The sequence below is a fragment of the Engystomops pustulosus genome, chromosome 2 (genome assembly GCF_040894005.1).
Source record: "Engystomops pustulosus chromosome 2, aEngPut4.maternal, whole genome shotgun sequence".
Taxonomy (NCBI): domain Eukaryota; kingdom Metazoa; phylum Chordata; class Amphibia; order Anura; family Leptodactylidae; genus Engystomops; species Engystomops pustulosus.
Window position 1 is genome coordinate 37,418,443 of NC_092412.1, and position 18,010 is coordinate 37,436,452.

The 18,010-nt window shown below is 41.5% G+C and overlaps 1 protein-coding gene across 1 annotated transcript in view; it reads right to left on the reverse strand.

Moving 5' to 3' along the window:
* Positions 1–18,010, reverse strand: part of XPO4 (exportin 4) — a 67,430-nt gene that overhangs the window by 9,316 nt on the left and 40,104 nt on the right. The window contains exons 8-12 of the mRNA XM_072134281.1: positions 9,565–9,722; positions 9,277–9,451; positions 5,884–6,060; positions 3,169–3,311; positions 1,025–1,170 (exon numbers count right to left, since the gene is read on the reverse strand). Coding sequence (XP_071990382.1) covers positions 1,025–1,170; positions 3,169–3,311; positions 5,884–6,060; positions 9,277–9,451; positions 9,565–9,722 — 799 coding nt within the window. The remainder of the gene's footprint in view (positions 1–1,024; positions 1,171–3,168; positions 3,312–5,883; positions 6,061–9,276; positions 9,452–9,564; positions 9,723–18,010) is intronic.

Genomic DNA, 18,010 nt, shown 5'->3' on the forward strand with positions numbered 1-18,010 from the left:
AACAAAGTTTAATATGAAAACAAAAAACATTCAGCTATATGAGACTCCGGATGATCCAGTGGAATTTTATAGGAAATCTACCATCATGATGAACCGGGGACACTTACTCATAGGTCCAGACAGAGTGACTTTGGTAATCTTCTTATATATGATTTTAGAAGGAATGAGGCCATGGATAACAAACTTTTTGACTAAAATTATGCTAATAAGGCTCAGAGAGTGGAGTGACGTTAGATTTTTGATGGTAGATTTCCTTTAGGTCATTAGATACTTTATCAGGTTCCTTTATCTCTCAGCTGTCTGTGTGTCTCAGCTTTTTCTCCTATTCTCCACTAACTATTTTTATAACATCCTCACAGGTGGCCGACTATTGGAGCAGATGAGGACCAGGAGATGTGTGACTGGCTTAGTTTTGGCCTAACTGCAGTTCTGGTGTACGCCTCTACCACACCTTGGAGGCGCATTACCTTAACCCCTCCGTGATGAAGCTTCACAAGCAAAACCGTCTCCCTCTCCTCTTGCTCCCTACCACAGTGGGAGCGGGAAGTGCTTCTGCACGGTGTAACAACTTGTGAAGATACAGAAAGGAGGTGCTCTGGTAACACACCCAAGAGACCTTTAACTTATTAGCATAATTTTAATAGTTGATTTTATAAGGAAGGAGGCCGTGAAGGGACAGCACGTTGGATTAGTGGTTAGCACTACAACCTTGCAGCGCTGTGGACCTGAGTTCAAGTCCCAGGGTCAACATCTGCAAACAGTTTGTATGTTCTCTCCGTGTTTGCGTGGATTTCCTCCGGTTTCCTCCCACACTCCAAAACATACTGGTAGGTTGATTAGTGAGCCCCACTGGGACAAGGACTGATTTGGCAAACTCAACATCAACAAATATAAGAAGATTTCCACAATCACATTGCTTGGATCTATGAGTGAGTGCCCCTGGTTTATCATGCATGGTTTTGAGAATTGCACAGCCATACTACACGGCATAGAAACACGCTTACACGTAGGAAGGATCGCTTACCTGTAACTAATATGAGCCAGTGAATGTCCTCGTACAGGTCATCCAGCACCTTGTTATCTGTGGACCCTGTTCCCGGTGAGGCCAGTAATTGCTGCTGGTGTCTTTGTAGCTGCCCATGAAGTCTCGTCACTCGATCTTCTAACAAGCTGAAGACCAAGATGGAACTAAGTATGTGAGGGTTATGCCAAGTATTTATCTTTTCATTCAGTTATAGAGGAATAAAGATGCAAATGATGACGTGAAGGACTGCTTCTCCTATGATCTATGTAATTGGCTTCACCCATCAGTGGAGGTTTCAAATGTGAGACGGACGGAGATGGGTAATCAGTATGAAATTCCTGGAAAACCTATTTAATCTATTGCACTTACCTTGGATTAAGTCCACTCCCCCAATCATATATGAACACACCTTACAATGGTTTTGTGTTGTTTATGGAGTACAATATAGGTTACATGGTATTCTATGGGTAATGTGTCGCTTCATTGCTCCCTCATTGTGAGTGGGCCTTATATTAGGTTTTTTAGGCTATATATTCTATGAAGCTCTATTCAATTAAAAGGGGTTGTACCCACGCTTGTATCCACAGGATAAGGGCATATGATGCGGATCAGTGAGGGTTTGACTGCTGGGGTCCTTGAACATCTGATAAACGTGAGTTCGATTCTCACTAACGGGTGGAGCATAAATCCTGGCGCTCCATTCAATACTATGGGATCATTGGAAGTTGCCTCCCATTCCAGGACAATGAAGTGTAACTTGCGACACTCCTATACTATTGAATGGAGTGGCAGGATGAGTATAGCCCACCTATTAGTGATAATCAGACCCCCAGCTGGAACACAGGGGATCCTAGCTGTTGGACCCTACCAAAATATCTCGTTATCCCCTATCCTGTGGATCAGGGATAACATCTAACTTGAAATAACTTTTTACTTAGTCAAATGATAACAGAAAATAGAACTGCCCTTAATGCTTCAATCTGCAGTATTTACAGTGGTGTAGAAATCTCTCACTGGGTACATAAGGGTTAAAGCGCATTATATCCAAAAGGGACCAATGCAATGTCTTTCCTTGGTCACCGCTAGTTTGACCTATACCAGTGTAATAAAATTTTTTTTTTTTTTTTTTTTTTTTTTTTACAGGTGGTATTATTAGAAATAATTTTTTTTAAAACAGTCACTTATTAGATATGCGTTAAACTTATATAATTTGACCAACAACTTTAATCTCAGTTGTCCTTCACTCATGAACTGAGATTACTAGGCAGGTATATGTGGGGATTGGTTGTGGATCACCATCATATAACATCTATTGCTTGATATGAACCAATCTAGGACATGTGTGGATTATATATAACAAATTTCAATGGGTACTCTCTTGTGGTTATCCTTTTTTCTATTGCACACTTGCCCAGGCACCTTTACCCTTTTTATTACACACTCGCCCTATGTTCACAACATTGTCATGACCCCATCTTTCTATATTTCGGATGTCTGGTATGACTGTACATTTTTCAGGATGCGTTTTATTACTGAATATCCTGTATGTTTGCTTTCATCCCATTATTTTCGCACAACTACTCCACGCACCATCTCCTCATTATTACACATTTGCCCTATAAATCACACCCCAGTCATGACATTTTGAGTTTCTCATTTGGGTACGCAGAAATCAAGTCTATTAGCCCTGAATGAGTTTGTCAGCAGACATTTATGGTTTACTGGTCTGATCCACATTTACAATTCCCCTAGTATGTCCGGCCTCATCCAGGCTCATCAGGGATTCAATGACTAGCAGACACAGTTGCATACACTAGATCAAAGCAGTATCGGCTATGCAATGGTTAAAAAGGGCCTCTACCACCAGGATGAAGGACTGTATGCAAATGAGCCTGAGGGGCTCCATAGTCTTTCATCCTGGTGGTTGATTTCATTTAATATTCCCCTACATGGCTTTTAGGGTGGGCTGAAAAAAAAAAAAAAAAGTTAGCAAAGGGGGAGTGATGGGGGTGGAGATTTGGCTCTAGCTAGTTGTCTTACAACCAGACATAAGATCTGAGGAAGAGAAAGCTGAGCCAAGTCAGAGAATATTTCTTTATGTATTCCCAAGTTTTTTTGTTTTCTATAACAAAAAGTGCCTGTACCTGGTCAGCAGAGGTATGCAGTGGTCCGCCGCTATTCTGCCCAGCATGCCCACACTTGCCAGCTGATCAGAAAACAAGTCACGATCATCTTCCTGAATTTCATTTATTTCTTCCTCCTCTCGGGAGGCGACACCATTGGCAGTCTACGTAACAGAAGAATATGTGGGAATTAGACTACAAAGAAAAAAAAACCCAAACCTTTCACACACACAAAACATGCTACAAAATAAAAATCGATAGCCACTATGTATTCCTCTACTGCCCCTACAGTGGCCATAAACCTGTAGGCAGGTCCATTATTTTCATTTCGATGGGGCAGAATAAGGTCTGAAACATACGAGCCCCTAAGGTCATACTGAACGCCCAATTGCGCTCAATAGGAGTTGTGTAATTCTTGGCCTCCCCTGTGGTGGCGCTGCATCACTATACGCAGCTTGTCAAATCTTCAAGTGTTTGATAATGGGTACGGAAAGAAAACACAGTTGCCCCTGGCATTACAGGGATCAAGATGGCAGCACATGAAAGCGGTAGTGATAGTCCCAAGTTCAGCCCAGGATATTCTGCCCCTTTGCCTCTCGCCAGCCATTATTAGTGGGCGCATTACAATATGAGCCTATGAAAATTACAAGTGGGTGCGGAGAATTAGCCGGGCATCCTGGAGAAAATCTGCTACACACTTCAGCACTTCTCGCCGCACACTTCTTGGATTCCTGTCTCTCCTTAATGTAAACCACCAAACACGTCTCTTTTGGTGACTTCAAAGCTGCAGCTGCCGACTACAGAGAGCTTCCTATCCATTTGTAAGCCCGGACTACCGCTTTGAAACCAAGTAGAGCTGCGGAATGTCAGCTGTGCTTTAATTTGTTACTTTGAGCTAAATAACTTATTTGATAGAGTCACCCCCCCCCCTCCACTTCATATACATGACACTTGTTACTCCATTGGCATTAGCATGCTGCCCGTAGCATCCTATATATGCGGATTAAGCAGGCTACAAAGTACAGAGTTTTCTGAAGATTATCCGCTTTACCGTCGGGGGTGAATAGTTGAAAAGGAATCAGAGAACACCGCGCGACAGTCACAACACAGCGCTGAGTGATGTAGTCGTAGTCATGAGCGGAGAATATCAAAATACACAGGACACGTAATTCTGCACCTGGTCCGTTCTAGTAAAATGTCATAATGGCATAAAGCGCTCATAAAGCTTCAGCACTGTGCATGATTTACCAAACTGTCGATAACAAGCAAGATTTTTTTTTTTTTAGACTAAGCTCTTGTGATCGGGGCCCTTTTATAGTTTCATAGGTCTATGTTATTAGTCTAAGGGCGAATTCACACAAACAGACGTAGCACGGCGGGCACATGGCGGCGCCCAGGAGAGGAGGAGGGGGTGAGCAGCCCCTCTCCATAGGGAAACATGGAGCACGGTGCTGTATTACGGGGAAAGATAGGACTTGTCCTATCTTTTCCCCGGGAACGGAACGGTGCCGTGCCGTACCTTACCGATCCATGCGCCCATTGCCGGCCTAAGGGGGGCGTGTATACGTCAGCCATATATACGTCCCCCAAAGGCTGTGTGAATGACGCCTAATGTATATTTTATTATTTCAATGGGCTTATTCACATGAACATGAGAGCAGCGCCCGTTTCTGCCTGTGTTTGTAGCCCGGGCCTTCAAATAGATATCTATGGGAAAAGAAAAAATATATATATATGGATGACACTCAAGTGCAATCCCAGTGCTGCCCATTTTGTGGATAATTTGGTAGGTAACACATCATATGACCCTTAAAGGGGTTGAGGTAAGCTAGGGATATCATTTACCAGCCTCATTTGTTTGTAAAAGGGCAAAAACTGATGCTATACGGACGGTTATCACAGACATACGACTCAGCAATGAACTCATGATGGATCCATCCAGCCACTCATTCTTATAAACTCATAAGTCGCAGAATTTGATAAATTAACTGCAAATGTTCCAAGTGAATTGTGGATAGTATTTTTTTTTCTCTAGACCATGGGACCATGCCTTGGGAATATTTTCCAGATTCTTGGAAAACCCCATTAACATTTCTTACTGACTTAGTGTTTCAGCACAGATTCGGCAACAAAGATGCAAAGAAGGCCCCGTCCACCCCTGTGTCAGGGGGTTCTGTTATGCTCTCCTAAAAAAGAAGATCTTCTCTTAAGCTTCTATTCCTCATGGAGCTACAGAAAATTTAGCATCAAAATACATCATGATAAACCAGGGGCACTTATTCATAGATCAAGGCAACGTGACTGTGATAATCTTATATTTGCTATCCATGGCCTCTTTCCTTCTAAAATCTACTTTTAACATTATGCTAATGAGCCCGGAGGGCTCTGGGGTGTTACCAGAGTCCCTGAGTGCTGCAGTGTCACAGGCCGTTAGTATAAGCTGAACAGGTCTCATCCAACCCCCTGCCTAGCATCAGCAGGAGATTCAGTTGAAGGGAGAGACCTGCTCTGCTCATTTTAACAGCCTGTGAAGCTACAGCACTGAGATGCTCTAGGAAAAACCCCAGGAGCCTTTTGACTCATTACTATGAGTTGGTTTTATAAGGAAAGAGGCCATGGATAACAAATATGGGGCCTGGATCTATGAGTAAGTGCCCCTGGATTATAATGAAGGATTTGGTAGATTTTCTTTAAACGTTCCCTTACACTTCTTTGCCATAATTAGAGAAAACTCACTAGATTGCGTGTGCCGTCTGGAGCAGCTAGATGGCACTGGATGTAGGAGTTGAACACCTGGACGGCATGCTGGGTAAAGAAGCCTTTATGGAAATGTTTATCGTCTTGCACCAATGTGAGCCAGGACTCGAGCAGCTTATCATAAGCTTCCATGTACACCATGTCATCTTTGTCGAGCTGCAGGAGAAAGAACAAAAAGGTGAAAAACTAGAATCACATGAAACACAAAAGCCCTAAATGTAAAGAGTCTCCCAAATATTGGCAACCGGTGTGAAATCTATAGCTTAAAACATTTCTTTTTTGCTGATAGGATTGAGTCAGCTCCCCCAAGTTCTTACAACAATCAGACTGATCCTGGACCATCGTGGTCAAACCTACAGAAAGCAGAATATGTTCTCGCTAAGCTGCAGCAACCTTACATAGAGGACTGTGTATATAAACATATGGGTGTCGTATCATAGCCTCTAAATCCTTTATGCTCGCTGTATAATCTTCACAGTCTAGACTCCCCCCAGTTCAAAGCTGCTTTGACTCGGTCAACAGATCATATAGCAGGACGGCTGGGGGAGCCGGCAGCTGGAGAGACCTGTCACAGGCTGGAGGACCTCAGACAACGCCGTCTTCATGATCTATGTGTGAGAAGTCTATGGGGACTCGCTGCAAATAAAGGGGAATACAAGTCGGACAACTTTAGCAAAATTGGCAAAAACATGGTGTGTGCATTTGGAGTAAAGAGGGGCTGCGGATTGGCAATTCAAGTGTGTTGTGATGTCCAGTAGTAAATTTATCACAAGCTTAATATATGACATGAATTAAAAATCAGGAAAGGGTTGTCCCAGGTTTAATAGTTATCCCCCTATTTATAGGTTACGGATGATATGAGGATCAGACCGCGTCCGACTGCGGAGACGCCATTAATCATGGAAGCTTGGATTGTGATACCCCCAATGATGGACCACTTAAGAACATGAATGGAGCTGCAGGTTATCCCCTACATTTAAAGGGGCTGCCCCAAGTTTTGTCCAAATATTTGGGTCTCAAAGACAAATCCTTTCAGAATGAAACCCCAAAGCGATCATATGACTTCACTGCTACCCTCATGTCATACAACAGAGGACTTGACTGTGGACCGGCTCGGCAAGTCACCCAACAAGGAAATGTAGCAGAACATGGCAGCCATTCAGAGGAACAAAGGGCACTGAAGCAGAACAGTGAGTTGGCAGAAATGCTGCACCACAATGACACCGCACTACGGAGCCAACAAGATTAATTTTTGGACCTTGTTCAGCACTGCCGATCTTTAACACTCTAACACTTTGTCACCAGAACAGGCAGCGGCTGCACCACCACAAGGAGCAACTCGATAGCAGATTTCAAGTGACTAATTATACGCTATACTGCGATCCATGGAAAGAGTCGGTCATACGATAGAACATGATCACTCAGGACATCACCTTCCACAAGTTTAACCTCATGCATGTAGGAAACCCACTAACTAGGGATTGATAAGTTTACCAACATATTTATGAAGGGAATTTAGAAGTCGTATAGTATACAGGTCAATAAATCCATTGAAAGGACAAAAATTACAGAGTCACCTGGATTATTCTGGTTAAAAACAAGCATTATAAACCAGGGACACTTGGACTGACTGTGACAATATTTGTTATCCATGGTCTCCTTCCTTCTGAAAATCAGCTTTTGAAATTATGCTAATGAGACAGAAGTGCATCTGGAGGCATTACAATAGTCTATCCATGCTGCAGCTTCATATGCTCTTACACAGTGCAGTAGTGCTTCCCTTTCCCCTCCCACCGTGTAAGATTACATCAGGTAGTGGGGTGAGAGCGAGACAGTATAACAGCATGTGAAGCTATAGCATAGATGGGCTCTGGTAAGGCACCCCAGAGCCCTACAGTCTCTTTAGCATTGTTTTAAAATTTGACTTTACAAGGAAGGAGGCCATGGATAACAAATATAAGATGATTACCAGTCATGGTGCCTGGATCTATGAGGACATGTCTCTGCTTTATTTTGATGGAAGATTTCCTTTTATAGACTTTTCAGTGGATGCTCCCACGGGACTGAGATGCTGCAGCTTTTCTACAGCGTTTACATTACATTCTGTGATAAATGCACAGAATGCAGCAGATTTTGATGCAGGAATGTAGAGATTTGGAATGACCATTGCATTGCACAGCCAAACAGATGGTGGTGATCTGCAGCATGACATTCTTTGTCAATTAAACCCTCACTTGACAGATTTGGTGCAGAGTTTCGTCTTGCAGCTGTTCTCGCTAGTGGTTGATAAACCAGACACATTGGGGCACATTTACTAAGGGTCCGAATCGCATTTTTCAGCTGGGTTTCCCAAATTTTTCCGATTTGCGCTGAATTTCCCCCGGGATTTTGCCGCATGCGATCGGATTGTGGCACATCGGCGCCGGCTTTCACGCAACAGAAATCAGGGGGCGTGGCCATTGGAAAACCTGACGGATTCGGAAAAAATGCGGAACTCACATACACTGAGACGGAGGAGTTGAATTCCAGCGGACATCAGCGTATCAGCGACACCTAGTGGACATCGGGCACACGACCTTAGTGAATCCGGCAGAATCCGAATCAGCGGAGAACGCGCCGCTGGATCGCGACTGGACTGGGTAAGTAAAGCTGCCCCACTGCAATGGTTGTCCTCAGAGCAGAACTATTCTAGTAGCCCATGGCAACCAATTGGAGCTCAATTATCATTTTACCCTCAATAGTTTATAAATTTAAAGCAACTAGAAAAGTTCTTGTTTCAGTAAACTTCAGATAATTCTGCCCCATTGTGTATGGGTCCATTATCAACCCAGTACGTTGTAAAGCTACTGTACTACTTGCAGATTTGCCTCACGGAAATCTGTACATTACATGTCAAGTGTGCACAAGGCCCTAGGGTTCAATCATACAGCAACACCATATGTACAGACCACTTTACAAATTCAAGGGCTCAAAGTAGTGGAATCTAACCTCATTTACAAATAGAAAATAGCTCAAGACTCTTAAAAGTCTTAAAAGGTACCCCCATGCCAAACTTATACTGCCCTTCCTCAGGCCATATTCCCACAGTAAGCACATAAGATGTGTTCATGTACCACAGGAATCTCCTTTTTAGTCTTTATTGTTGCAGGACTGAATCCTAACTGCACTATTCCAACGATATGGAGCAAAAAGTGTCTGCTTGAACTTTTAGAAAAACTTTTGGACAGTAAGAGGCACTTTTAAGACTTACAGCCAAGTTCTGTCCCCTATACACAACCCTACAAGCATTGCCCGCCTCCGCACATCTCTGCCCACCGCCCCGCTGTACATACTTCGCACACGCTCACTCGAGCCAAAAGCGCCATTACTTACTACTTCCTCCAGGGCCGCACTTCTTCCAAAGGAGCACGTGAGGTGCGTGAGGCAGTTGACGAAAGACGAGAACAGGTCGTTCGGAATGGCAGTCAGAATGTTGCGTGGAAAAACGGTTATTAAGTTACTAATTATACTGGAAATCCCCACCGCTTCAGAATCTTCTATTTCTATCCTGAACAGAAAAGAAACGAGATTAAAAAACAAAAAGGAGAGAAATCCCGAGAACATGTCACACACATTACAGCTAAAAATAACCGCACGTGTCTAAACGGGAACCATACGCACCCATTAATCGTGTTGAGTAATCCTTCAATGAAATGTGCCAGGTAATCTACTTGTGATCTCTCGTCTGGAAAGATGGGTCCGTGGAGAGATGCCAGCTGTGCCAAGCATTGAAGAGAGTCTTGTGCCATGTCGGAGTCTTCCCTGATTTTCTGATGAACCTGTGGGGGGAGAGCGTCACGGTCACTTAAAGCACGCCACTTTGGGAACGGTCTTACTAGGCGAGCGGCAGGTCTCTAATCCACGCTAAGTTCGGCAGCAGTCCCCTTTTCCATCGGTCTTGCACTCATAATTTAAAATAGCTAAAAAGTTCCTGGGTGCTACCTTCATCTTGAAGGCCGAGCTAAAACAGATGCCAGCCCGAGACTCACTGCTCCTTCTAAAAACAGCAGTCATGACAGCTATCTGGATTATGCCAGCTATGCCTGAGCTACCGCGTCTGGCTAAACTTAGATGACAGTTTCGAATAAAGTGTATACGGACGTAGCTTTGATGGAGGTAAACACCGCGGGGAGTTAATCAGGGGGTCCGACCGGAGGGCATGCCTCTCACTCACACTGCCCTCCATCATTCACAACAATTAATATGAAAGGCCGGGTGCTAGCGGCGCTGCCAGGACGGTCATCTATCAGCCAACGGTGCTGAAACCTCTCCACGTTAACCAGTGAGCTACTGCCGGGAGTCAACGAAGCCTAGCGCCCCCATGTGGTTGTAATACTAAAGAACAGAAATGCCCGGATATTAAGATTATTTAGAATTTTTTGCATCAGATTTATTCAAAATCTGGTTGAGGTTCGACTACTCCAAAATGTGCAATTTATGGTCTTCAGGCGTTTATTCAGATATGGCTGATACTTTGCTCTCAAGGGAGAGGAGCAGAGAGGTCTGGAAGATGTTGATAAGACATGGTAGCTTTTTCCTATAAATAGCCTTACTGGAGAGACATGGGTGCAAATGTGCAATAACATGAGAGCAGAGTTTAGGAAACAAGGTTTTTCAATCGGATACAACTATAGGTTTTGCTATATACTTGTGTTGTGGGGACCTATATGTTTAGAAAACCAATGAGAAGGGCAAATTTGGAGGAATCTAAGTTCGACCAAAATTGGTGACTGGGGAAGAATCTAGACCCGGCATGAGATACATTTGTCTATGGACAAAATTAAGTCAACCAAACCCATAGCTTTTAGCAGGGCTGGCCAGTGTAGTTATAAGGGCTTCCCAAATCTCCCGACACATGACGAAATCCATCATCCTGGATCCTCTATCAAACTACTCCCCTATTACTATTGGGAGCTCACTTGGCCAACAGTTAACCCTTGGCTGAACTCTATCCACCCAAGACCATGTAAACCTAACTTCTAGGAACAAAAAACTTTCAAGAACTAACTTTTTTGTACGTTTCCATGCAATGCAGATATAAAGAGGGGCTTGTTTTTGCAAGATGGGTTGTATTTTTCCGTAGCATTACTCCATAGGGATATATAAAGTAACCTAATTTTACTGTAAGAGTACAGTGAAAAAAATATTCTTTTAGTATCACACAAGAAATGTACTCTATTTGCAAGATATAACTTTTTCTGGTTTTTAGAGGGCGTGGTAGAAAAAATTATTTCAGAAGAATTAAAAATTAAAAAAACATAGTATGTTTTTTGTTATGTGGTATAAATAAAGTCAACTTTATTTTGAAGTCGGAACCCAACGGCACCCTGGGGTGCTGATAGGCTGATAAAGAGAGTCCTCTGGATGGAAAGTCTATCTGATTCCTGGAAAGAACAGCGAGATCCTGACCATCAATCACTACAGGCCACCTTGATCTATGCTGTGCGATCATAATGTGCATGGTCACCACTGTGCTGATATATATGATCAGCCACCACTCCTCTGCAGAAGGCTGTTCAATGGATGGAGAACATATATAAAGGAGCTCAAGGATATGTTAGTATGCCAGAAGACTATGCACAGGTCAATACTCAAGGGCACGGACATCATATACAAGGCCTGAGGGCCGAATCTGGCCCGTGGCCTTGTGTTATGCAGCCCATCTCCCTTTCCCTAGTCAGGAGAGCAGCATAGGGCCTAGAATACTGGACTATGACTATTGGCTGCTGTGGGGAGGGGGGGGCTTTGTGATTATAGGCCAATATTTGCCACTACAGTAGATATCGTAGTGTCTCAGGTTATTAAACTATATGTAGGTTTATGATTGTTCTTAAAGGGCTGATTATAATAATACTGTATAAATGTAGCTACTAAGCAGCTCGCTTAGCTATTAAGAAGTAGATACATAACATTTATCACATTTAAGGCAATCACAAGACACAAAAAATAAATTTCGACTACTACAGACCAACAGAAATTATTACACCTCCTCCACCTGAACCATGGCATAGCACGAGGTGACTACCTGCTTGGGTACAACTACTCCACATTGTAAGTCAAATTCACAGGACTGAATCCTATGTTGCAGTCCTTCAATATCCAGTTTGGAACTTGGTAATCATACTTCACCAAAAAATGTTAAGTTCTATGACTAGGTCATAGCAGTCACCAACTTTGGACAGTTTAGCCATCTATAGACCCATACATCAAAGTGTAAATTGTACAAAATGCATTAAATATAAAGAATTTTGATGAGCTACATATAAAATGGCCAAGTAAAAATTGCTATACGATCACAATACTTATATTCTTATCGGCAACTGGGTACCATTTATGGTCAACACAAATGTGCACTTCCTACAGTTCCTAGTGAGAATGAAGACTGAAGAATTTTCACCTAATCAAAATACTAGAGAAACCTGATCCCGTTCTCACAATGTGTATTATGTCCTGTGGAATGCAGCTGGACACACACAGCATTAGGGAGAAAGTTACCACCGAATTCACAATTACTCGGATTTCAAGAAGGTCAGCGTTATTGTAAAAACAAAAACAAAACCCCACAAGACAAGTAGCAACACAAACCGTTCCCATGTGTCCATTTATCAGAGAGACGCATTGTCACGGTGTCATTGCACAAGTATCACTGCTTCACAGCTCGCTCCGCCTGTTAGACTAAACTATGAGCCATGACCGACACCTGCAGGATCGGGGAGGGGTGGGCGAAGACTGATCAGAACTAGAATTAAAATATAAAATATTTACATCATCCAAACAAATTGATTGGTCATTGGAGGATATTGGTCATCAGAATACAGGCAGTCCCCGGGTTACGTATAAGATAGGTTCTGTAGTTTTGTTCTCAAGTTGAATTTGTATGTAAGTCGGAACTGCATATTTTATAATTGTAACCCCAGACAATTTTTTTTTGGTCTCTGTGACAATTCGATTTTAAAAATGTTGAAATGTCATAAGAACCAGGATTAACAATAAATCTTCATTGCAGACACCTGTGATGACCGTTGTAGCCGTTCATTGTAGCCTAGGGATAAAGTACAGTAAATTACCAACATCCAAAGGGACGTTTGTAACTAGGGGTCGTCTGTAAGTCGGGTGTTCTTAAGTAGGAGACCTCCTAAAGTCAACTAACACCTGTTTTTTTTGGTTTGTTTTAGGTCATCTTTAAAAACCTTGTTTGTTCACCAACTCGCACTTGTTATAGTACATAGCCTAGCCTCTGAATAAAGAATAGGCATAGTTACTTCCGTTACAAAATTCTATTGGAATTCATGGATCAAACATTCCTGCAGGATATACATTATATACACACACACGTCAATATTAGAGATGAGCAAATCTATTCATTGGTTTGTAGATTCAGTATGGATCCCGCATTCTACAGGCAATCATTTTTATCTTTTCTTTGGAGGAACCTTTGTAAAGCTAGCTACTGCCGTCATACATCCCAGAACTTAACCCCTTGACCGCTAAAGCCACTTTTCACCTTCCTAAAACGACCCATTTTTTTCCGAATTTGGTACGTGTCACTATAAGTGGTTACAACTTCGATATATTATAAGTGATTTTGAAAATGTTTTCCCGTGACACTTAGAACTGTATGTTAGTTAAATTTAGGCGGTATGTTTTGCTTATATTTATGAAAAAAACACGGTTATTTGGGGTAAATTCTGAAAAAAATCTTGATTTTCTAAATTTAAAAATGTTCTACTTTTTCGACACAGTTATAACAGCAAAAGAAACTTGATAACTAACCTTTACCGAATGTCTGCTTTATGCTGAAATGGTTTTTTATGCATCCTCTCATTTTTGTAGGATGTTATGGGGCTTTAAACTTTAGGTGGGATTTTTTTTTACATTTTCATAAAAACCGCAAAATCATGGTTTTGGAGGGACCTGCTCAGGTTTCAAGTCACATTAAGAGGCCCAAAATAATGGTAAAACCCCATACATTACCCCATTATGAAACTACACTTTTTAATTGTTTTACAGGGTTAAAACAAAATTGTGTGTAGTTTTGAAACTTAATTTTTTTTGGATGAATGTGTTTTTTAAAGCAATGTACACAATGTCAATGAATAAAATACCAACGCTCAACAAAGTTTAATAGCCAAGTATAACAATACCCCATATGTGGTGGTAACCTGCTGTACGGGCACACGCCAGGGCATCGAAGGGAAGCTGCGCCATTCACAGCAGATTATGCATTGTATAGCCAATAAAGAGTGACAATCTTTATTCTTTTTGCAATTTTGACATATAAGGGCTTATTTTCTGCAAGATTAGATGCACTTTCCAAATACTTCATTTTAGTGGGTCTTTAGCTTATTGATGAGATTTTATTAACTTTTGAAAGTACGGAGGAAAAGAAAATTGTGAATTCTGGTTTCGTTTTGTATTTTTTTGGGCCATGAACAATACCATAAAAATAATATAATATCTTTATTCTCTAGATCTCTACAATTACGGTGATCTCTCATTTATCTAGTTAATATATTTTAACAATTTTACTAAAGAAAAACGAAGAGAAAAACTAATTTATTTTCGTATCACCATCTTTTCAGAGACATAACGAATATTTATCACTTTTTGTGAAGGTATTTTATAAAAATTTTCTTTATTTTTTTGTAAAGTTTTTCGGGTTTTGCTTTTACGCCGTTCACCAAGTGGGTACAATAATGTTTCTGATTTATTGTACAGATTGTTAGGGATGCGGCAACAACAAATAATTTTGGTGATTTTGTGTTTTTTTTCTTTTTGTACTTTGATGTGTATAGGTAATGTTGGTGTTTAGGTGACTTTTTAAAAAAATCTTTCTGAAGCGTTTTAAACAGTTTTAAAAAGAAGTATTACATGTCATGCTGCGCATCGGTAAGGCGCCGTGCCGCAGGTTAAAGCCCGCGATTGGAGGAATCGTGAAGGGTGTGAAGGGTGTCAGCTGTAACACACAGCTGACACCCGCAGCTTCTCATACTGGCTCAGTTCACCTTTCTGGTACTCGCCTCCCGCCATGCAGTACTATTAATTCTAATGCCGGGAAAGAGTTAAAGGGAATCTACCAATAATATCCATCATGAAAAACTAGGTACACTTACTCATAGATCCAGGCACCGTGACTGTGGTAATCTTCTTGTATTTGTTATCCTTGGCCTCCTTCCTTCTAAAATTAACTTTTAAAATGCTGCTAATGCGGCAGAAGGGTTCTGTGGGAAGTTACCAGAGCGCTAGTGTGTTGTAGCTTCACAGCAAGTTACACTGTCTCCCCACCACTCTGCTCTCTAACCATATATCATATCCTCCCTCTAGCTGCTGTAATCCCACACAGTGGGAGGGGAAGTGTATAGCATAGTGTAACAGAACCTGTAGCTACAGAATAGAGGGGCTGGGGTAAAAAAACAAAGACCACAAAACCCAAAAACAACTAATTAGCATAATTTTGAAAGTTGGGTTTACTAGAAAGAAGGCCGTATATAACACATGAAAGATTACCAGTCACAGTGCCCACTGGTTTATCATGGTGCATTTTATAAACACATTGTTAATAGAAATGTAAATCAGGCAAATTTCCTCTTAGCGGATGTGATGCATTTGAAAAAAACATGCATTAATGCCACTTGTGGACACGATAAAACACAGAAAATAGTGCCTGATCCCAACGGGTTACAATTATGGAGTTTTCTATGAGCACTTAGCCTTCTCCAGCAGTCGCACCCAAGTGTATGAGGCATTGGTCAAGTATGTGCCCCACCATCCCTATATGTATGGGGTGATAATGAGTGTTTGTAGACCTCCTGTTTTACGTGCCGAGTGTCAGACTCTCCAGCCAAAAGCATGTCATGAATCCACAATGACATCCCCATCACCGACTTACCCAGCGATATATCATCATTCAGTAGGGAAGACAGCTGAAAAAGGTACAGTAACCCAACACCGCCGTACATGGTAGAATGCAATAAGACAAGGATATAAAAAGGATGGGCCCTAGACAAACAAAGCAATAATTACACCATGTCCCACCGAAACCATGATCAAAGATCCCCCATCAAACAAGATGACGGATGAGACTAAGTCAATCCAGTTGGCAATAGACAGGACACGCTCCGCAGCCGGAGCAAATCTCCGATTAGATAGATAATATATGGTGCACGGTTACGAGGTGTTTATATTCCGACTCATTCACCATGGAGACCTACAGAGGACCCATGGAATCAAAAAGACAACACCAGAGGACACGAAGAGTTAAACGGCTGAGCCAGAGGATATTTGCAGGAGGTGGTCACAGCTGACGGCAGCAGTTGTTTAGATGTCTACCAGACAGCTGTTCGGGTGCCTGTTACTGTTCTTCTACGGAGTTTTACACCTCATCAGACTAGAAACATTGGGTTAGTGAGTGTCGGCAGCCAAGCTGTGCCGCGCATAGACACAACATACGGCTTCTCTCATCCAGGCACTTGTCCTGCTGCCCCATACCGTGATCACACAATGAAACACATTCAACTGAGGCAGGTATTTCCTTCTTGTGAAAGAGGAAATATCTCAACTTCTTCCAAGTCTTGCAATTATTATACAAGGGTCGGCAAAATCATAGGAACCACTGCCCCTCAGGATGAGTTACTGCGCCTTGTAGGAGACCAGTTTTTAGTACAGTTTCTCCCAAGATCGGCCTTCGGCCAAGCTCACATCTGTGTTTTGCTGTCCGTTTAGCAGCTTCTGTTTTTTGTCTCCCAACAAAATTACAGATTGCACATTTAGTATCCGTTAAAATTAGAAAGTACTCAAGAACACCCGACTTAGACGACCCCTAGTTACAAACGGACCTTTGGTAATTGGTAACTTACTGTACTTTAGCCTCAGGCTACAATAAACAGCTGTAACAGTTATCACAGGTGTCTGCCATTAATCTTTTATTGTTAATCCTGATTCTTGTGACAATCCAACATTTTAAAATCCAATTGTCACAGAAACCAAAACATTTTTTGCCTGGGGTTACAATTATAAAATATACAGTTCTAACTTGCATACAAAACCAACTTAAGAACAAACTTGCAGAACCTATCCTGTACATAACTCGAGGACTGCTTGTATCAGGTTTTTGGTCTTCTAGAACATTTATTAAAAAAATTTATAATAACACAGGCTAACTGAATGTAACAGTTGGTATTTTTTTTTCCCCATCCGTTGTGTAAAAAATTTTCTGAGAATTTCTCAGTGTGAAAAAAAGATTAACTGATAGTACAAACTAATACAAAACAAGGACAGGGCAAAAAAAAAAAAAAAAAAAGTCTTCCACTATCCCTCTGTTACAGATGGACAAAAAAAAAAATTGTGCTGCACATCGCGTCAAACTATCTGCTAAAGTAAGCGATGATGGAAAAACAAATACTAAAAAAAACACCACTAAATTTTCATTGAAATCAATGAAGGGAAAAAAAAAAAAAAAAAACGGTAACACGGGAGGAATAGAATAGAACTTAAGAGTTTTGGGTCTTCGAGAAGTTGGCTCATAAGTAACCACGGTCCATCCATGTCTTTGTTTATCTGAGCCCACAAAAAAAAAAAAAGCTAGCACAACAGCTTACACTTTTTTTTACTCTAGTTAATAGTGTAATTTTATACCCTCATAAATCAGTAACATTTTACATAAGTTTAAAGCTTACTTCATTATCAATCGTGTCCCACAGAGGCCTCAGCAAAACAAAAAAAATCAGCACTATTTTGCAGCCTGCAAATACCGTATATACTCGAGTATAAGCCGACCCAAGTATAAGCCAAGGCCCCTAATTTTACCACAAAAACCTGGTATATTTCTTTTACTCGAGTATAAGCCGAGTTTGGGTTTTCCGCACAATTTTTTTGTGCTGAAAAACTAGGCTTATACTCGAGTATATATGGTAGATCTGATCCATTGGTCCATATTCTAATCCAAGAGGTTCAAACTTTATCCGCTACAGACAGGTACACCCATCTGAAACTATATTTTCTGCAGAGAACATTTGACAAAATTTCATTTTAAAGAGGACCCACCAGAACAATTTGGGTCCTTATGGAC